General features: G+C 46.2%; 1 protein-coding gene across 5 annotated transcripts in view; it reads right to left on the bottom strand.

Moving 5' to 3' along the window:
* The window catches only part of Fancc (FA complementation group C), a 129,198-nt gene that overhangs the window by 17,827 nt on the left and 92,210 nt on the right, over positions 1-19,161 (bottom strand). For all 5 annotated transcript variants that reach the window (NM_001443863.1, NM_012557.3, NM_001443864.1 and 2 more), the window contains 5 exons: positions 18,582-18,738; positions 10,170-10,222; positions 8,835-8,934; positions 3,910-3,985; positions 1,744-1,825 (listed from right to left, as the gene is read on the bottom strand). In NM_001443863.1, the coding sequence (NP_001430792.1) occupies positions 1,744-1,825; positions 3,910-3,985; positions 8,835-8,934; positions 10,170-10,222; positions 18,582-18,738 (468 nt within the window). The remainder of the gene's footprint in view (positions 1-1,743; positions 1,826-3,909; positions 3,986-8,834; positions 8,935-10,169; positions 10,223-18,581; positions 18,739-19,161) is intronic.

Below are 19,161 nucleotides of genomic sequence, written 5' to 3'. Positions count from 1 at the left end.
TGTGTATTAAAGGTGGAAACTCTTCCATCAGTGTAGCCCTAACAGTATCAGCAAGGCAGCTTTGCCCCAAGAGACAGAGCAGAACGGCCTACAGTCTCTGGTGGGAACCTTCATCTGGACAGGAGAACCATGGCCTTTGTAGTGTCTGCCTACACTGGGCCTATGAGGATCCCCAAGTTCTAAGCGTGGTTCTTGCCTTCTGGTCACTGCTATCTAATACCACCCCTAGAACATTTGATGTACATGTTTTAAATCAAGTTTGAAGGACAATGGAGAAAAGGAAGGCAGGTACTACCTCAGCCTTAATCCCTGTCAGAGGGAGAGCAGCCCACCACTGCACAGAGCTGAAGGGCCAGGGGCTCCCTATGTCTTTCTCACAGACCTCATCAGCAAGGATACTGAGCAGGTATCTTTGTGAGCCCCAGGCCATAGCACAGATCTGCCTGGCCTTTACCTCTCCTCTTCCAGAAAAAAAGTCTTAATCTGCCCTTCCTTAATCTTAAAAGCCTTTCCTGCAGGTAGACCCCACAGCCCCCAGATAACACAGGCACTGACATTCAGAGACCCCACCTGAACACCAGCTTGTCTGAGCTGTTTTAAGAATTCAATTGGAACTAAGGACCAAGTATTCAAATGCCAGAGCCAATGAGAAACATTTCTCATTGAAATCACTACAGCAACCATATTGTTAAGATTTCATGGGTGCAGCTTCCTTGTTGTCTGTGTAGAAGACACAAGCTCACAGCTGACATCCCGGTCACCTGGCTTTTACAGTCACCTCACTCCCTCTTCCATATTCCTGAGGCTGAGGTGGGAGGCTTGTATTGCAGATCTACTTTATGCATAACACAATTATTCACCATTACATTAAAAAAATTCAACTGGGAGGAGTGACTGACAGCCAAAGCACTCAATCACACATGTGGGCACAGTAGCCTCTAGTGTTGAGGGCAGTCTTAGCAGACCAGGGAATCTCAAAGGAGAGAGGAACAAGAGGGTCTTGGGCCAACAAAGTGTGAGCTGCCATCTATCCTCTCAACATGGGCAAGCTAAGAGGCCAGAGACAGGATAGAGATGGCGGCAGGCCTGCACAGGAATGCTTTTGGAGAGCAGCACCTAGAGGAGGCCTATGCCATGCTGCAGAGTCATCTATTCTAGCACAGGCCTGCTAGCTTTGGAGACGCGGTTATTTATCTGTACTTTATCAGTGTGCCTATTTATATGTGACTGGGCATGTAAGTGTTTATATGTGACAAGGGCCAGAAAGGGAACTCTGGAACTGAAGTTACAGGGGGCTGTGCGCCACCTAATGTAGGTGCAAGGGACAGACCGTGAACAGCACGCGCTCTGAATCACTCAGCCATCTCTCTAGTCTCTGGAGAGAAATCAGAGGGGAAAACAATGAAAACAGGGTGGGATACAAACAGTTAACATTCCTGCTACTGACCAGGAGCAGCTCAGGCTCCTTCCTAGGTAGGGAACCAGGGCACCACGTGGGCACTGTTCATTCTGGGTGGGGGCTGGGGGGTTTCTCTCCTTTGCATAGGTCAAACTCTAGTGCAGCCCTTATTAGAACCACCTCTATGCAGACAATGCTGCAGCCCCACACGTCCTCCATTTCTCATCCAGCACAGTGGGGATATGTACTTGTTGGTCTGGGAAGGTCGAGCAATGCCTTCAGCTGCCAACCTGCTCAAAGGGAGGCCACTTGTGAAAGGGTCAGGGTGGTCAGGCTTTGCTCACCCATCAGTACAGTCTTCAACTGCTTCTCTGAGGAGTTGGGAAATGTGCAGCAGAGGCTGGAGCCGATGTCCCTGTGGGATAGCTGTGGGTGGAGAGAAGTCAGAGAGGGAACTGACGGAAAGCCAAACCCATGGGGAGACGCCTGAAGCTTAGACTGAAAGCATTGTGCTGAAAGGCCCCGCCCCCGCCATTCACAGAGCCCACGTCATACTTCTCTCAGCCAGGATCTGCCTCCTTCAGACTTCAAAGTTTCTTTTGTTGTCTTGTTTGTTTCACACAGGGTCTTACTATTATGTATTACAGCTACTACAGCCCAAGCTGCCCTTAACTCACTATGGAGCCTAGACTGGCCTTGGACTTTCTATTTGTCTGTCTCTGCCTTCCAGGGACCAGGACTGTAACCCTGTACCACAGCCCTGCACCACCATGCCCGGTTTCAGATGTCTTTACTGGGGGTGTACACAGGTCACTGAAAGACTCCTTCCACAGCTACCCTAGGACTAAGACTGCCTTGCTGCAGGTGTCCTGTGTTTTTCTTTTTTACCACATTTTGGCTCCATCTCAAATTTGTGACATCAAAATACAAAGGGATCCCACTCAACTATTTTCTGCAGTGTGAGCAGGCTGGGCCTTTCAGGTTTACAGTACAGGCCAGGGAGAGCGCACACAGAACTGTGCAAGCAAAGGTGGTTGATAAGGTGTGTCTGATTTCACACCTGCCTTTAAACATCTGACCTGCATGTATCTGTGGTTATAATCAACCCCATGACAACACCTGAGGTGGAGAGGTCACCACTGTTTCTCCACAATGCAGACCTGTGGCACACAGCAACCCCTCCCTCAGCCTGTAACTTAACTTCTGAAGGCAAACAGCAGTTCTTCCAAATTTTCGTTTCCTGTAGCCCCTGAAGGTCACTGCTTAGCAGTAACTTTTTATGCCTCCAGGACTTCACCATGAACATGAAGTACTAAAATATCCAACTTTCCCCCAGAGCAAAGGTATGCAAATTGTTCTCCGGATCAACACAGAGCTTCTTTGTTTTTGCTTAAAGTCACTTGTTGACTTTAGGGGATGGGAGAGCAGACAGCCTAAACTCATGCTGTTGGCCATGACTGACCTGAGTTTCGGGAACCTAATCTCCAGTGTGTTTTGGGGTGCCCAGACTGCTTCCCAGCAGGCCTGGCCTCAAACTTACACAAAGAGCCCAGGACAGTTGTAGTCTTTACTTGTCTAGTATACTAATAAAGTTTTCCTGTTCTGTCCCCACTGAATGCAAACAAGAAGTAAAAAGATGGCATGACTATTCTTAGGTACGGTAGAGGAGAAGGGTTAAAAACCACTGTGCAGACATCCTACTGAGGCCACAGTGCTCATTGGACCCCAGCTCTAGCTGAGAGGGCTTCGTTGTGTAAGCCACCTTGGGCAAAACCTTACATCTTATAGACAAAGGAAAAGGTAGTTAGACTTTGTAAAATGCTTTGGAACTCTGGATAGGCTACTTACCTCAAACAGATCTCTCTCAAGTATGGGGAAAGAAGCCACAGTGGCCACAGCAGAGAAACATGAGCCCTCCTCCATACCTCCTCTTCCAGTCACAGGCCTTGTCTGCAGACTGTCTCATCAGAGGGAAAAGGCTCCTTTATGCTCTGTAGCTGAGGCATTCCCTCAACATGAGCTCACAGACACAGTCAGAGATCAACACCAGTCATTACAGACATGGCCTTGGGAAGCAGACTGGCAGATGAATCAGAAAAGGCTAGGGTCTAACAATAGAATTTTACTCAATCTTCCAAAATCTTCTCCTTGGAGGGAAAAAACAATCTCCCCCCAATTACCAGGCCTCACCCTTCACTTAATCCTCTCTTCTGTAACACGCTGCATGAAGCAAAGGAGGGAAAACAAACAAGGACACTGTTGTATTCTGACTTAGCCTGTCTCTGGCAGCCTCAGCAAAGCTGTTATCACAGGCTGCCTTCTTTTTCCTCATGCCTGGGAAGCAAAGCAGGTTTCTCATGTGAAATTACACACAAACTGAACCCCAAAGAGCTTGAATGGACAAGCACATTGTCTACCTAGGAGGAAGAGAAGGCCCAGGACGAAAGGGCCATGGGTCACCATGCCCATCCCTACAAGTCGCTAGGACAGAGACAGGTACCTCAGCTCACCTTCAGGCTGCTGGGACAGCGCTGCAGTAAGACACGGAGCACTGTAGGGAAAGTAGGTCTTGAGGGCAAACTTCAGCTGCAAGAGTCAACACAGAAATGGCATGAATGCTGGGACTGTGAGGAAGTGAGGATAATATAAACCTCCGCCTGCCTCAGCCCTAGTGACCACTGCACTAACACAGGCAGAGTGTATCCTCATGGATCCTTTTTACAAACATGCTTCCAGTACTCTCATAAACAGCCAAAAAAAAAAAAAAATCTAAGAGTCATTTTCTGAGCTTAGGGAAATGACATTATCTTCCTGCCATCTTTACTGTGCTGCTTTCTCCTTACAGAGGCCTAGCCACAAACACCATCTTCTACTGCAGAGAGAACTGTAAACATTTGGACTCAGGTTCTCAGTGTGGCATTCATGACCATGAAAGTCTCTAGCAAGCAGCTCTTATGGTGAGAACATGTGGCCGTACTTACTAGCATTCCCCCAAGGCACAGAGGTTTTTGAAATAAAACTAACAAAAACAAGACCAGGTAAACCCCACAACACTAAAGAGGTACACCTGCCGTATGTACACAGCTTGATAATCTGGGTGAGTATGTGAATCCACCTGACCAGTACTCCCATTATGACCCAGAACACTATCACCCTGGGGACTTACTTCCCTGTGACTCAAAATGAACTCCTGACCCTAATTGATACTTTTATTTCAACAGGAGAGATCAATAATTCTATCACTTACCCCCAAATTCCATAGAGATACACTAAATATGCACATTTCTGCCCCTGATCTTTGTGGTCTTGGGACTCTTCTGCACTGCTTAGAAGGCTGGAATACACCAGGGTTCGAGTTATATCCTCTATGTGTGAGTGCTGGCTGTTGGAAGTTATTAGAATTAAAGCTGCTACTGACATTCGTGTCTACCTTTGTGGACAGGGCTTACTACTTTCTAGAGTAAGTTCAATAGAAAAGGTGACTTTTCAAGGTGAACAGGGTTCCATTCCCATCGCTACAGGATGAGAATTACCTGCCATTACTGGGCAGTCTAGAACGTACTGCTCTGTGTGGCAGGCAGATGATGCTGAACTCTGTTCGTGTGCTCAGTGCTAGTTAGAATAGCTTTCCAAAGTGTGTGTCCATTAAAAACTGACTGTTGTCTCCTATGAAGCTATGAGCCAGTCTTCCAGTATGAATACTGCATTTCCTCTAAGCCACTGAACAACCAGTTCATCTTCATTGGCATTTATCACAGAACAGACACTATATTTTAATGAAGTTCAAGTTACCCATTTTTTAAAACTATAGCCATTGTTTTTTTGTTTTTTTATTTTATTATTTATTTATGGCATTGTTTCTAGAAAATCTTTCATTATCCAATGCTTTACAGGGGGTGCGGGGGAGTGAGGGAGGCCATGCACACCTTTGATCTCAGTACTCGGGAGGCAGAGACACATCTATCTTTGTGAGTTTAAGGCCAGCCTGGTCTACAGAGTAACTTCTAGGACAGCCAAGGCCACATGGAGAAACCCTGTCTCAAAACCGAAATGAGAAACAGAGAGGGAAAGACAAAGGATTGCTAACTACATCTTCTCCTAAGGGCTTTACAGCTTCAACCTTTCTACTGAAGCCTACAGTCCTTCCATCTCAAAACACGGCTGTGCTTTCTGAAGCACCCTCACCCCACCTACCCCAATGAGTTGTTTTATACACTCCCTCACTATGCTGCCCTAGAGTCCCTGTCAAAGCTCATGCATGGGCTGTCTCTAGACTCTGTTCTGTGTGTCCTGCCAGTCTCTTGCTGGCTTAACTACTCTTAGTATGGGTTCTCCAGTTGCTTTCTGACTTTTATAGGTCCTTTTTATGCCAGCTAAGTCTGAGAAGCAGCCTATGCATTTGCTTTTGAGAAAGCCTGCTGCAGGGGCCAGGTCTCCCACGAGTGGGGCTTGATTCCCAGCCCTGCAGAGGGACTGCTGCTTGCCTGGGAGGAGCCAAGGAGCAGGAAGGCAGGCCAAGGGAGCAGAACTGAAGGCTCTTGTGCGTGGCTTCTTGTATTGTATTTGGGGCTGGTTTGGGTGCCCTCAGTTAACTCACTTCCAGGTATTTTATGTGGGACTCCACTTGTCCATTTCTTCCACCAGTTTTGCTTCGTGCATTCTGAATCCCTGCCTGTTGTGACTGGCATGTCTCCTGATGAACTGGCGGCCTATCACTGTGAATGCCACTGTCTAAACCTGTCATGGAGTCACAGTCTTCTCTGTCCCTGAGAAGCTACACGTTCTTTCTCTCTCCTTTCAGTGTCTGGAAGCAACACACTTGGTCTTGTTTCAGATCCCGTCAGGCCGACCTGCCTTCTCACTCCATCACTTCACTCTCATGATGAACGTCCCTTCACTATGCTGGGATTGGATCTGTTTTTTACCGTGGTTTTCGTTTGTCCCTTCTGCTTCTCTCACTAGCCTCTGTTACCTACCTCAGAAGTCCCAGGAGCACTCTGAGTTGTGGTCCACTGCCCTGCTGTCCCTGGGGCCTTAGTGAGAAGTGGGCAGAGTCCCTATGCTGAGACCCCTCCTGTTCCTGTCAGCTTTGTCAGACTCTTTAGAAAATATCCTGCCCCATGTGAAAACTCCATCTGTAGGCAACTCAGCACAATCCATTGTCTGTCTGTTCAGCCGTTGGAGCCCATCCTGACCTGTGGCTGCCTGTACTCCAGTCACCGCACAAGCTGAGAATGTAAGCTCCAGTCCTTTCCTACAAGCAGGGCACACTCGCAATGCTGTCTCATGCTACCCACAGGGAAGTGTGAGAGAAGAGAGAAGCACCCACGACCATCCCTGATGATGGGACGTGAGTGGGTTAGGAGAGCACTATACTTACAAGTCAGCATGGCAGATCTGGTGAGACTGAATTCTGTACCCCATAAACAGACACAAGGTAACTCTTGTCACCCCACAAATATTCGTCACAGCATGCTTAGAACAGACAGCAGAAATACAAATAGCCCAAATGCCAGGAATTAGAAAATGGCTGTGCTGTGCTCCACTTGTGCAGTGAACTGCCACAAAGCCACCTCTCACGTCAGCATCAGGAGCCTGACACCATCTTATAAAGGCACTGAGTAAGCTAGGCTCAGGGAACACATGTGCTGCCCTTTGCGTGTCTCATAAAGGGCAGATGCAGCCCCAGCCAAAACCATTTTGTTGTCCTGTGTAGCTAATCAAAGTATTTTGGAGAAAGAGAAGGAGTAAGGAATGCAAAACTCAGCATGGGCTTACGGAGGCAGGGAGGCAGGCAGAAGAGGAGCACACAAGAGTCAGCACCACCCCCAGTGGCTCAAGAATTCTCTGAAGGTGACTTCACTGCCACATATTCTGTTATTAATAGGTGAAGCAAAGGAGAGAGGATCAGCACAGACAGGACAGCATCATGACTGGTCATAGAGTGTGCACGTGAGTCAGGGTGAGTGAGCCAGTCAAGGTTAAGTAGGTAGGTTTTCTGGGACAGCACTAGGAAGACAAAATAAATCATCACATGTGGATGTGAAGGCTTTGAAGGTCAGGAGACTTCTGTGCCTGTGTGTAGCTAAAAGTAGGTCTTGCCTCAAACCAGGCTCCGGTGTTACCACTCTCACCCCTAGACACATGTGGTCAGCAGGCTTTATTCTAAACTAAAGGCACTGTTACTCCAGTACAAATCCACAGTACCAAGGCCAGCAGAGACTCAAGGCAAACCTGGAATAACACTCAAATTAAGCTGAGGAAAAAACTTTCTCTAGTCCTCAGTCTCATCTTGGACAGTCTGGGAATCTAAGGATGAGGTATGCTGGCAGCTGTTTCTTCCCTGGGGAACCAAGAGTGTGTGAGGGAGGACAGCACACTTACAGCTGCACTCACAACAGTGAGTACCAGCTAGTGCCTTTCAGCCGAGGTCTCCTCCCAGATGCCAGGCTGGGTATGCTCCATCTATTTAACTTCCCCAGGGAAAGAGGGATGATAAGACTAAGGGATGGTTGCCTTAGAAAGCAGAGACATTTGCTAAAACCAGAGAGAGCTCTACAGCCTTGGGTTGAGTAGGATTGTAGTGGGTTGAGCACCCTAGCTCTGCCCTTAGTCAAACTGCTGACAGCATCACAGGGACTGGGCCACAATTCACAGAAAGATGTCTAGAACCAGTGCTAGCATCACATAAGTATTTTCCCCGTGGCCACTTGTTACAACAGCCAAAGCTGTAGACAGGAAGAGCTCTTGCTTTGTTTGCCCTCACAGTTGCTGTCCAACCTCTGCTGATGGGAACCTAGAGTCCTCTAGTCTATTGATGGGAACTAACCTCCACTGACTCTTCAAATGCCTCCCTTTTCCCAACCCCTCTCTCTCCTGGAGCTCTGCTGGAAATAAAGACAGTGACCACTGAGAACACCTCACCTAGCTTGCCATTCCTATAGTACATCCTAGGTAGACTCCATAATGTCTCTTGCTAGCCACAGGGCCAACTGCAAACAGAAGGACAAACACAGAGGGCGGTGGAATGTTCCCTATAAAGAGCTGGCCAATGTGAAGTCACACTCAGACACAGCAGTGGGCAGATGGTTCTAGGAACAGGGCATGGGGAAGACAGACAAAATCTTAAGTTATTTTCAGTGAAAATGTTTCATCTCTGCAGGAGTGGTCCTTTGTGAACAAGGCTATACCAACATTTCTGAAAACAAGTCTGGAAGTGTAGCCAGTGTCAGAGCATGCGCCCAGCACGTGTGAGGCTGTGGGTGGTCTCCAACACCAGAGAAATACAGTTTCTCGGAATAAAGATCCTCTCAGTGCATCACCAATGCCTGTAGCAGCAGCAGCCTCCTCTCTGAAGTGACTAAGCAGCATTGGCGGGGGGTGAGGGGTGGGAGGGGGGTAGGGGGTAGGAGAGGGGTAGGGGGTGGGGGTGTACCTGCTTGTTTTCTTTCCTCAGAGCTTCTACCAAGCAGGATGTGAAAATCTGAAGAGCAGCTAGCACTGCTGGGGCCCCATCAGTTTCCAGTAGCACAAACCTAAACAAAGCAAAGGGAGATGACAGCACCCTGCTGCTCCACACATATCACAAGCCCATGCCACAGCTTGAGCCTAGTCTGAGTTCATCAGACTGCAGCTCCTGAGAAGGCAGAAGGAAGCAGCCACCCCTCCAGCCGCCTCACATGGCCTTCCCATGGGCACCTCAGTGCTCACAGAGCAGACAGTGCCAGCAACAGGTGCTCTGCTTTCACGAGTGGACACAGCTGCCTGGAGAGTGACATACTCAGTCGGTCACCAGAGTGGGGCTGCGGAATTAGATGTCTCTGGTTTGGTTTCCATGCCTTTTTATATAACTAACTTTTCTTTTTGTTTAAGGAAAAAACTCTCGAACTTGACCAGCCTGAAACAAAAACACTAGCCTGTCTTCTTATATCTGTGGCCATTTAAGTTAAGAGTTGGTATGTTTCAAGAGCAGCACAAATGGTGAGGTATTGGTTGTAAAACATCCTTTTCCTATATCGGGGCATGGTGGTGCTTGTCTTTAATCCCAGCATGCAGGATGCAGAGGCAGGTGGGTCTCTGAGTTTAAGGCCAGCCTGGTCTACACACTGAGTTCCAGGACAGCCAGGACTACAGAGAAACCCTGTCCTGAAAAACAACCAAGTAAACACACGCTCCTTCGCTAGGTCTGGAGAGATGGCTCAGGGGTTAAGAGCACTTGCTGCTTTCCCAGCGACTTGGATGCAGCTGCCCGAATCCATATCAGGCAGCTCACAGCCTTCGTACCTAGCTCCTGGGGCTCCAACCCTGACTTTGTGTAGGAATGCACAGTTTCAGCTCTCGTGACTTCCAAGCCAACTTGCCTGTTATACTCTCTTGGTTCCTGGACCTCTAAGAGCAGCACAAGGTCCTAAGATTTGAGTCTTTAAAATAAAAACGCCATGCTGTTGAAATGGGGGTCTCCATGCTGTTCGGAACACTTTTGTGTCTTTAGCTCTGTGACAAAGCCCAGCCAGCCCTCATGTGGTGAGGGCTGTATTGCTTCCTTCCTCTGAGCTGGGGAAATGCTGCATGGACATTTCCGTACCCAGCTGAATCCCACTTCTCTATTATCGCTCGAGTATGGACAGGTTAAAGAATGCCACCACACTCCTGAGGCTGCCTTTTCAAAGAAAAGCAACTTTTGAGCTTTCAGCCCTAACTACTCAGAGTGCAAACCTCTGCTCTCCCACACCAGCCAGAGATCAACTGCTCCCAAAGACAGGATATTTACCTGAACATTTCATCAACAATTCTAAAGATGGCAGGTTGGCAGGCTGCTTGAGGCTATAAAAGGAAAAGACCATGAAACAGTGAAATACAACAGGCATCTATCAATAACAACTCTGGATTATTAGGCAAACAAGAGGTCTGGGGCTGCTCCAAAAAAGTGGCACATTCCTTTAGGTTAAGAAAAAAGAAAAGCACTTGGTACCTAGAAAAACCCACACGTAAAATGCCAGCAGTGGTTCTCTTTGGGCATGGGCTGTGGGCAGACTTTATTTACTTATTTTGTACTACTGCTATGTCCCACGTTTTCTATGATAAGCCTGTATGTGGGAATAAGTTTCATGAGCAGTAAGAACCACTCTATGACAACAGCCTCAGGACCTCCTCAGGCCTGAGACATCTCAGCAGCGAACGCCACCTGCTGACCTCTCACTCTCCTCCTCACCACCATCCTCATCCCACAGTTGGTAATGAGCACCTAAGAAACAGGAGGCCACCACTGTCCTGGACGTTAAGGGTACATTTAGCAGTTAATGGACAGTACAGCCATGTGACCCCCAGTGATTGAAAGCTCCCTGCCTGGTCTATTCTCGAATACCCTGTTGGTAGGATTTAATGGCTTCAGTCCAAAGAAGCTGGTTTCCTGGGGCCTAGGAAGAGGCAGCTTACATATATTTTTTGGTCAGAGCTTAAAACTTGAGTTTAGGATATATTTTTAAAAACCTATTTGCGTTATGAAACATATTTCACATGCCATACAGAGACGAGTAGGCTAAGCTCTAGTGAGGGGAATCTCCTGTCGTTCTGTGTTTTCTATGACGAGCTTGGGGAAACATGTTTTCAGCCATCTCGGGTCTTATACATCACTTTCTGACTTTCCTGAACCACCCTGAAGAAAGCTGAGTGTGTCTTTGGCTTCCTACTTTATAGTTAATTATGCCATGGCAGCTTAACTTGCAACATGGAGTATGTGCCATCTAGTGGCCACATGTGACAATTACAGGCTGTCACACAAATGATGGGAGGCTGTCCTTTTCATCAAAGACATTTATGATTTGCAAGTTAATGCTTTCTCATTTTCAAATAAAGTAACCCACGATCTCTAACCCTTTGTCAAGGTACATCTTTATCCAAATGAAGCGAACCTAAAATTTTTAAAAACTTGTTACCTACTTAAGAAATTAACAACAGAGAAAGGCAAGTTATTTTGTGGCTTTGATCTCAAAAAGTCATTCAAGCCGCCTGCTCCTCAGCCTCCCTGTAAACACTAACAGTTGTTGGGCACTTGGACACAGGCCCAGAAAACACTGAAAGAGTTTCTATGTCTTCATAATGGAAAAATCCAAACAGAAAAAACCAAATTGGATGTCTTAAAGAAATACAACTCAGCTAAGTTTGCCAGGACAATTCTGTTTTATGTAGGAATGCACCTTCTAAAAACAAAGTCTGAAGACCCCCAACAGAGCCACACGCTTCCTAAACCCAGCAGAGATGCACACCCACAGGCAGACACAGAGCTAAATGTGCACGGGAGGAAAATAAGACCAGAACTGGAAGCAGGGAAGTGAAACTATTTTCTTTTATTCCAAATAGCTTAACTCTCCCTACCCTAGCCACTGAAGATCTGAGAATCATGTGGTCTGGTAGCATGGATCTCTAAACAGTAAAGAAAAGATGTAAGCAGTAATTGGGTGGTTACCAAAACCACGAGAGATGCAAGGAAGAGTGTTCTGACCTAGTTTGTCACAAAGAAAACTGTATGGGCTTTGCTTGAATGCAGTGGCTTCCTTCTGAGCAACCCAGCTGGTGACTCCAACCCAAACAAGCCATGGGATCCACCCACTCTCTCTGTGTGGCTGGACTGGAACTGTATGTCCATGCCTTTCTTTGTAAGGACTCCGGATTAGTGGTTTCTCCCACGTCCACAAACTACTTTAGATTCTAAGCCAGAAAGAGACAAGCAGGCAGGGCACCTGCTGAAGTGGCCATGACAAGGGTTAATGTTTAGCTCCTCCTTACCACTTGTGAGAACTCTTTCTCCTCTCTAGTCTTCACTGGAGTTTTCCCAGGACAGAATTTCAGTGTCAGTAAGTTGTTTCATAAAGACCAAAGTATTCACAAGTCCCTATGACACAGTTAAGCTGATTTTCTCATCAGAATTAAAACTTTACTGCATGGTTCTCTGGATGCCAAATCCTACCTCTTATAGAATCCTTGTGAGGAGGAGGCAAATGCTTAAGGCCTCTGCACAGTATTTCACTGGTCAGGTGGGACATCATAGGTCCTCTGCACTCCAGGGCTCTACAGGCCTGCTCTAAAACACAAGACCTGTGCAATTATTTTTACTATGAAAATGTGGTGGGGATGGGGGCTGTCTCAGGTTCCATCTGCTCATCTGTTTTTCTCCATCCCACCAAAATCTGTTCCTTCTCTAATGTTCCTCCATCTGGCCTAACAATCTTCATGTAGAGATTGCTTCACACCAGGAAAACCATGTCACCAGGAGGTACCAGGAACACTACAATCCTCTTTCTTATCACCTCCCCCCACCCGACTTTCAATAAGTCTTGAAGTATAAACAAATGATGATAATGATGATGATGATGACGACAACAAACAATGACCTGCATCCTCCTTACCTTACTAGAATGTTTCACAAGTACATATCTGCCTCATCTGATAAGACACTTTCCTCTAGGTTCCTCTCTGCCCAGGATGATCTATTTCCATCCCTAACAAAACTCAAGAAGATGAGTCAACATGGACAGTACAGAGTATTGAAAAGAGAGGAGAGAAGTGGGGGAGGCTGCTTCCCACTCTGTACCAGAGGCTGTGTGAGCACCGCTGACTCTAGCCCATTGGTAAGGCTTTCTAACCTGCTACTGTCGTCCCAGGGGATCAAAGATTATTATAACCCACCTGCCACACCAAAGAGGCTGAGAACAAGCAGCACATTTCTTAGGAAGATGATATACTTCTTCTATCAACTGTTTTCAGACTCCCTATCTTTCTCTACCCTCCCCCATCACATGCACACTCGAGAGTGTGTGTGTGTGTGTGTGTGTGTGTGTGTGTGTGTGTGTGTGTGTGAGGGGGATGGGGACAAAGAGATGGGGAAGAGAACTAGAAAAGGTATTTGTAAGGCAATTATCTGAGAAAAGTGAATGCCTCTCATAAAAAGACAATGGAGGATCAGGAAGAAGAAAGTCCACAAGTCCTCTAGGTCACAGAACCAAGAAGGAAACAACAGATCCTCCAGTGGCAGCTCAAGTTCAGGACAGATTCCCCTTTCTTGACTCATTTTAATGTTGTTTGATGTTTACTCAGAAAATGGTCATTTGAAAAAATCAGCTGAGAAATTTTTCCTCCAGTTTGCCCACCAGCATGTCTGCCCATCCCCCATGGAGCCAGCTCACCCTGCTCTTTGGACAAGAGACAGATATGAGTTAAAAGCAACTGTAGTCACCACAAAGACACAAATACATGCAAATCCAAACAAAACCAAAGAAAGGCCTCGTTTAAAGGAAGATTCCAACAGGTTTCAATGGTAAACTCCTTTGAGTTAAAAAAAATGATTTGGCTTTAAAAAAAAATCTACTTATATAAAAAACCTTCACATCTATCACGTAAAGGCATTTTTATAAATACTTTCATTATGGCGTTTTCTTTTCTATTTTTAAAATGTTAAACATAAAATTAAACAACCCTTTCACATTTTAGAATCTATTTTGTTTTAAAAGATTCAGGTTTCTTACAACAAATTTGAGCTTTCTTTTTAATCTTTACCAGATGTTGTTTATACTACAAGCAATTTTTTCAGTACCCCATAATGCAATTATTGTTTAATTAGTGATAAATCTGTCATTCTTGGGCTTAAAACCTTAACAAGTACCAAATGTCTTCTTATGCTGTAGGTTTACATGAGGTCTCAGTGTCGGGCACAGAAGTGGGGGGGCGTGCGCTACGGGATGCCCAGCTCTGCACACTGGACAAATCCCTCCAGCTCTAGTCCCTGCGCATGCTCCAAGGCAGTTTTTTGCATCCCACTGCTGCTCAACCTGGCCTCTGAATAGAACAGGAGGAACCTCCATGGTCCACTATTTCTTCTGGTCTATCTGCGATCCTTCTCCCATTCATCTCCCAGGAGTGACAAAGCCTGCAACCCCATGAGTGAAGATTGCCCTGTACCCTGGGCTACGTTGGGGTATCTGGTGCCCCCCTGAGCTCAACACTGGCAAGTGCAGTCTAGACAAAACTTTTCTAGTTCCACCACACTTTTCTAGTTCACCAAAGCTAAGTCATCCACTCCAGCTCTGTTTTAATTGCATGTATCACATTAGAGCTCAAGCAAGAAGTACACGGATGAAAATGCAGGGGAAGAACACTTGAGAAATAAAACCAACAATGGTGAGGACAGGAGTTAATTCTTCGGTTGTATTTTAGCAATGGAATTTTTCACGGAAGTTTCTCCTGGGGAAGCTGCAGTGACTGACCTCTTAAGATTGAGAACAGACACTTCTTGGACAACAGGAGGAACACATTGAGGTGTCTGAAGCCTGAATAGACAAAGAAACGTTTTACTGAGCTACCAACTCTCCCAGGTAATATAACAGTCTCTGACTTAAGACCAGAGTAAAACAAAAGCCCCACCCTGCCTCCCGCCTCCCATGCAACTACTTTTTGGGGTAGCTCTCCCAGGCCGGGCTGTGGTGGCTGCCAGCAGGCGGGTCAGCCTGTGAAGGAGTGCAGGGGAGGGCATGGGAACCAGGGTGCCCCAGCTCTGGCACATAGCACAGTGTAGCAGCCAAGCACAGGCCACCCCACCACCCAGCTGGCCCTTTTCACTCAAATAGGGAACCCAAACAATAGCTTTCTGGGCTACATACACAGAACTGTAACAAGAAATAGCCTCCTTGATACAAGCTCAGCCTGGGCACAGAGCACAGTGCCAAAAGGGACGCATAATTAGCAAGTGGCTTTCAATACTTCTCCTGACGTCAATTTTTAAGGTCAGATCTGAGGTTAGGGATTATGGTCTCCTGGTGACTACTCTGTCAAAGGAAACACAAGACCATCTGTTTTTGAAACTTTTAGTCTGCACAGTAAATGACAAACTGGGGTTAATACCCTGATCTCTTTGGGCCCACCAACTGTGGCAGGCAGCCATGATACTGGGGACACTCTAGGGTAGAGAAGCCAAAGGCTGAACCTTAAACACAAACAGGTTTGAGAATGTATTTTTTTTCCACAGGTCTCACTCATGTGCCCCCACACACATCTTGTTTGGAATTAAGGTGACTGCTGACTAGTCTCTTATCATTCATTCATTGTCTTAACAGAAACTGCCAGACTTCCGACATCTCTAAAAGGCAGAAGGACATTCAGGGAGATCATTACCCTTTGTACAACTCTTTTATCTTCTGTTTTTGCTACATTTGGGTAACTATAGAATTTCCAGAACTCATTCTGGATAGTCCCAAGAGATGGGAATATAATTAACGGTGCTCTACACAAAACACAAGTTATGTAGACCATCACACTTTAATTACTGTCAGAACCCAGCACTAATGCAATTGGCATCAGGTTTCCTAGGCAGCGAAGTGCAGCAGTCTAGCTGGGTCTTAAAGATCTGATACTGCGCATGGCCCTGTCAATGCTGAAAGATGCTGCGTGCGATAAACGAGTCAGATGATGCAATTAGGAAGCAGGTTCTTCAGGTTACCCCTGTAATCACTCAACGAGGTCACGGCTTAGTCTACCCTGCTGGGCTCTCAGGCTCTCTGAGCTAAGGATGGTAGAGGAGAACTGCCTAAGCCAATCAGGGGCTTCCAGCTTGTTGTCTGTATTGTAATTACCTCCATGAACTTCATAGCATAGAGAGGTCACATTCTGGCAATGCCACAATAAATTAAGCCAAATAACACCCCTTTAAATCCCTCCCTCAACCATAATAAAAGCTCTGAAGCTCCTACACATGATCCTGATAAACTGCTTCTAAGTTGCGTGACGGGGAAGGTTACAGCCAACTACCAACCCAGACTGAGTTCCCATAATACAATGTCTGTGGGAGGGGCACCTTCCTGTGTTCTTTGAAGGATGGCTTAGGCTGAAGGCTTCAGCTAACAGATGCAGACAAGTACCAGAGAAGAACCAGTAACACCAACAAACAGTCAGGCAGTCCATGGGACTGGGAAGCTTTCTACTTAGGGAAGATGAAAAGGACAAGCAGCCCGGAAGGAAAGAACCCAGTGTCTTCATTTGGCACTGAGAGCAAAACAGACCAGAGATAAAGTAACTCACCTCACAGTGTGCTCATTTAATTTAGAAATAAAGACATTTACAAGACAAGGTGATTTACTGCCTTAAACCTGGAAGGGGCTGTCTGGGGGCTTCTAGATGATCTACAAGGTCTTGTAAGAAAATTGCACTCCCATTTTCCTGGGCGCTGAGCTGAGCTAACTCTACACTGCACTGCTCTGGGAACTTGCCTTCACTAGACACCCCAGGTTCCAAGGGCCACTGCAGCACAGGAGAGGTCCTGAGGTCCTGGAAGACAGCAGCACTGCCTGTAATGCTGTGCTATTAGCCACACTATACTCCTTAACATCACACGTGAGCCCTACTTCTGATAAGACCCACCTGTCTGCTCGGCAGCACAGGCTCTTCTCTGTAACCAGGCTGAGACAGTGACAACTGTGTGCATATGCACATGACGGGGTGGTGTCCAGGACCTTTCACTCTAAAACCTGACACTAGGAAGATGAGGTAAAACACTCTTGAAGAGGAAATACTGGTGCCTGCAGATTGCATTTGAGACACATTTCACTAGACTCTGCCCTACAAGGAAGCACACTAAACAGGCACCAGTGGCTACAGGCCTGCCTGAGTGAACAAGCCCTTTAAAACACGGAGGACTTCACCCAATCTAGACCAGTTACTTCAGGGAATTGGTCTCCTGGAGCAGGGGTGGGCAGTTTCCTCTCTGGACAGACACTGGCTGGTTTCTTACTAGCACTTAGCACACAGTAAATATCTTTTATGTTTTAATGGAGTTTTGCTGTCCAAGCTGTTTTTAATTATATTTTATTTATTAGGGGATACATATTATAGCATGTGTGTGGAGGTCAAAGGACAACTTGTGGTAGCTGGTTCTCTTCTTCCATAATGTAGGTCCTGGGGATTGAACTCATATTGTCAGGCGTGCACCTTTACCAACGGAGACATCTTGTCCATACAACCAGACTGGTTTTATTTATTTATTTTTTTTTTTATTTTTTTTATTTTTTTGGAGCTGGGGGCCGAACCCAGGGCCTTGCGCTCGCTAGGCAAGCAGTGCTCTACCGCTGAGCTAAATCCCCAACCCACCAGACTGGTTTTAAACTAGGCTCAACTGACCCACTCGTTTGTGCCTTCTGAGTAGCTGGAACACGTCAGTGCACACTGCTCAGTTTACTGCTCTACAAACAGGGCACACATGTACACTCACATACTTTCTCTTATTCTTCTTCTGTGTATTTTGCAAGAAACTAGTTTACTTGAAAGCTACTCTTTTCCTGGTTAGCCTGTCACTGGGTTAAATGATAACAGACTCTGCCCTCATTGGGGAGAACAGGACTCAGGGTGAAACGGTCACTAGGTATTGGGTAATGGGTCATATTGGTAGATGGTTAGTTTTATGGTATTTTTTCCCTTTGGGACACTGGTCTTTATCTCTGTTCCTATAGAACCTCACTAACCACATTGAAGGCAGACACTCTGACCTGTCAGGCCCTGACCTCTGTCTGGAAGCCTAGCCATTGGTGCCAAGACTCTTGAAAGTGGGGGCCTCTGTAAGCAGGGGCTTCACCAACAGAAAACTTGAACAAGTCTTCACAGTTTTGTTGCTTTGAGCATTTTTCTGAGTACTTGTTTGTTTCTGTTGAATGCTTTCTCCTCATGAAGGGCTGTAAGTTTGCATTTACTGGTTTCTTCTCTCCCTTGTCTGCAAGATCCTCAGTTTTAAGCATCTGTTACTTACGTTAAAATTAAAACCAATATTTTTTAAAAGCCTATTCTGCATCCCTGGCCTCTCCAGACCCCTGGGAACTGCACTCTATATATGCAGGAGATGAGGACATGGCCTGTTTTCTCCTGTGAAATGGGGCAGTGTGGTGGGACAGGGCAAGTGCAGGGAACATATGACGGATCACCTCAGCAGTGGGAGGTGGGTCATGCCCACAAACACACAGAGAGTTAAAACATTTCTGATCATAGACAAGTTCTCCAGCATTAGATGCTCCTAACAAAACAGAAATGATAAGTTTTAAAGATCCTGGATCTGTTCACACTTTTTACTTCTGTCACACTTTATAACTAAAGACATTATTCTCAGTAATTCCTTTAAGGATTTTTCTTGTCACCAGAGTCCAGCACGTACCAGTAATGACTCTTTTATACAGCACTCCATCCTTCTCAGGCAATTTCTCTTGCTGGAGAACAGCTTTTCAAAAAGATGCAGCGTTGCTTTTTCAAGGCTGGGGAGATGCCGAAACCAGAGGCTGACCACAGAGGACGTGGGCAGGACAATTTTTTCCCTTTGAGCAAGAAATAAGCAGAAGGTTAAACAGAAATAGATTCCCAGAAAAAAAGAAAATAAGCTATGTTCAAATGGAAATTACTAATCAAATGTGTGAGGTTTCTCACATGGTCTTAACAGCAATCAATATTTATGCACCTATTTGCAAAACAGTATGGTAATCATCTACCTAAGAACTTACAAGAATGAAGGCTCAGACGATGGAGGCTCCTTCTAAACATATAAGCACATACATCATGAAGAAAGAGAAAGAGGAAAAAGGAGTTGAACAAAAGCCCTGTATCCACAAAATAGGGCCATGAAGTTAAAAACATGTCTGATACGTTTGAAGTAGTGAAGTACACTAAGACCTACCCTGCATCCACAGCACTAACGATGTTACCTGGCCCTCAGAGCCTCCGTTTACTATCTGTTAAGCACA

This window comes from Rattus norvegicus, chromosome 17, assembly GCF_021556685.1.
Source record: "Rattus norvegicus strain SHRSP/BbbUtx chromosome 17, alternate assembly SHRSP_T2T, whole genome shotgun sequence".
Lineage (NCBI taxonomy): Eukaryota > Metazoa > Chordata > Mammalia > Rodentia > Muridae > Rattus > Rattus norvegicus.
The sequence above is the reverse complement of the archived record's forward strand: the minus strand, read 5'-3'. Positions and strand labels throughout refer to the sequence as shown.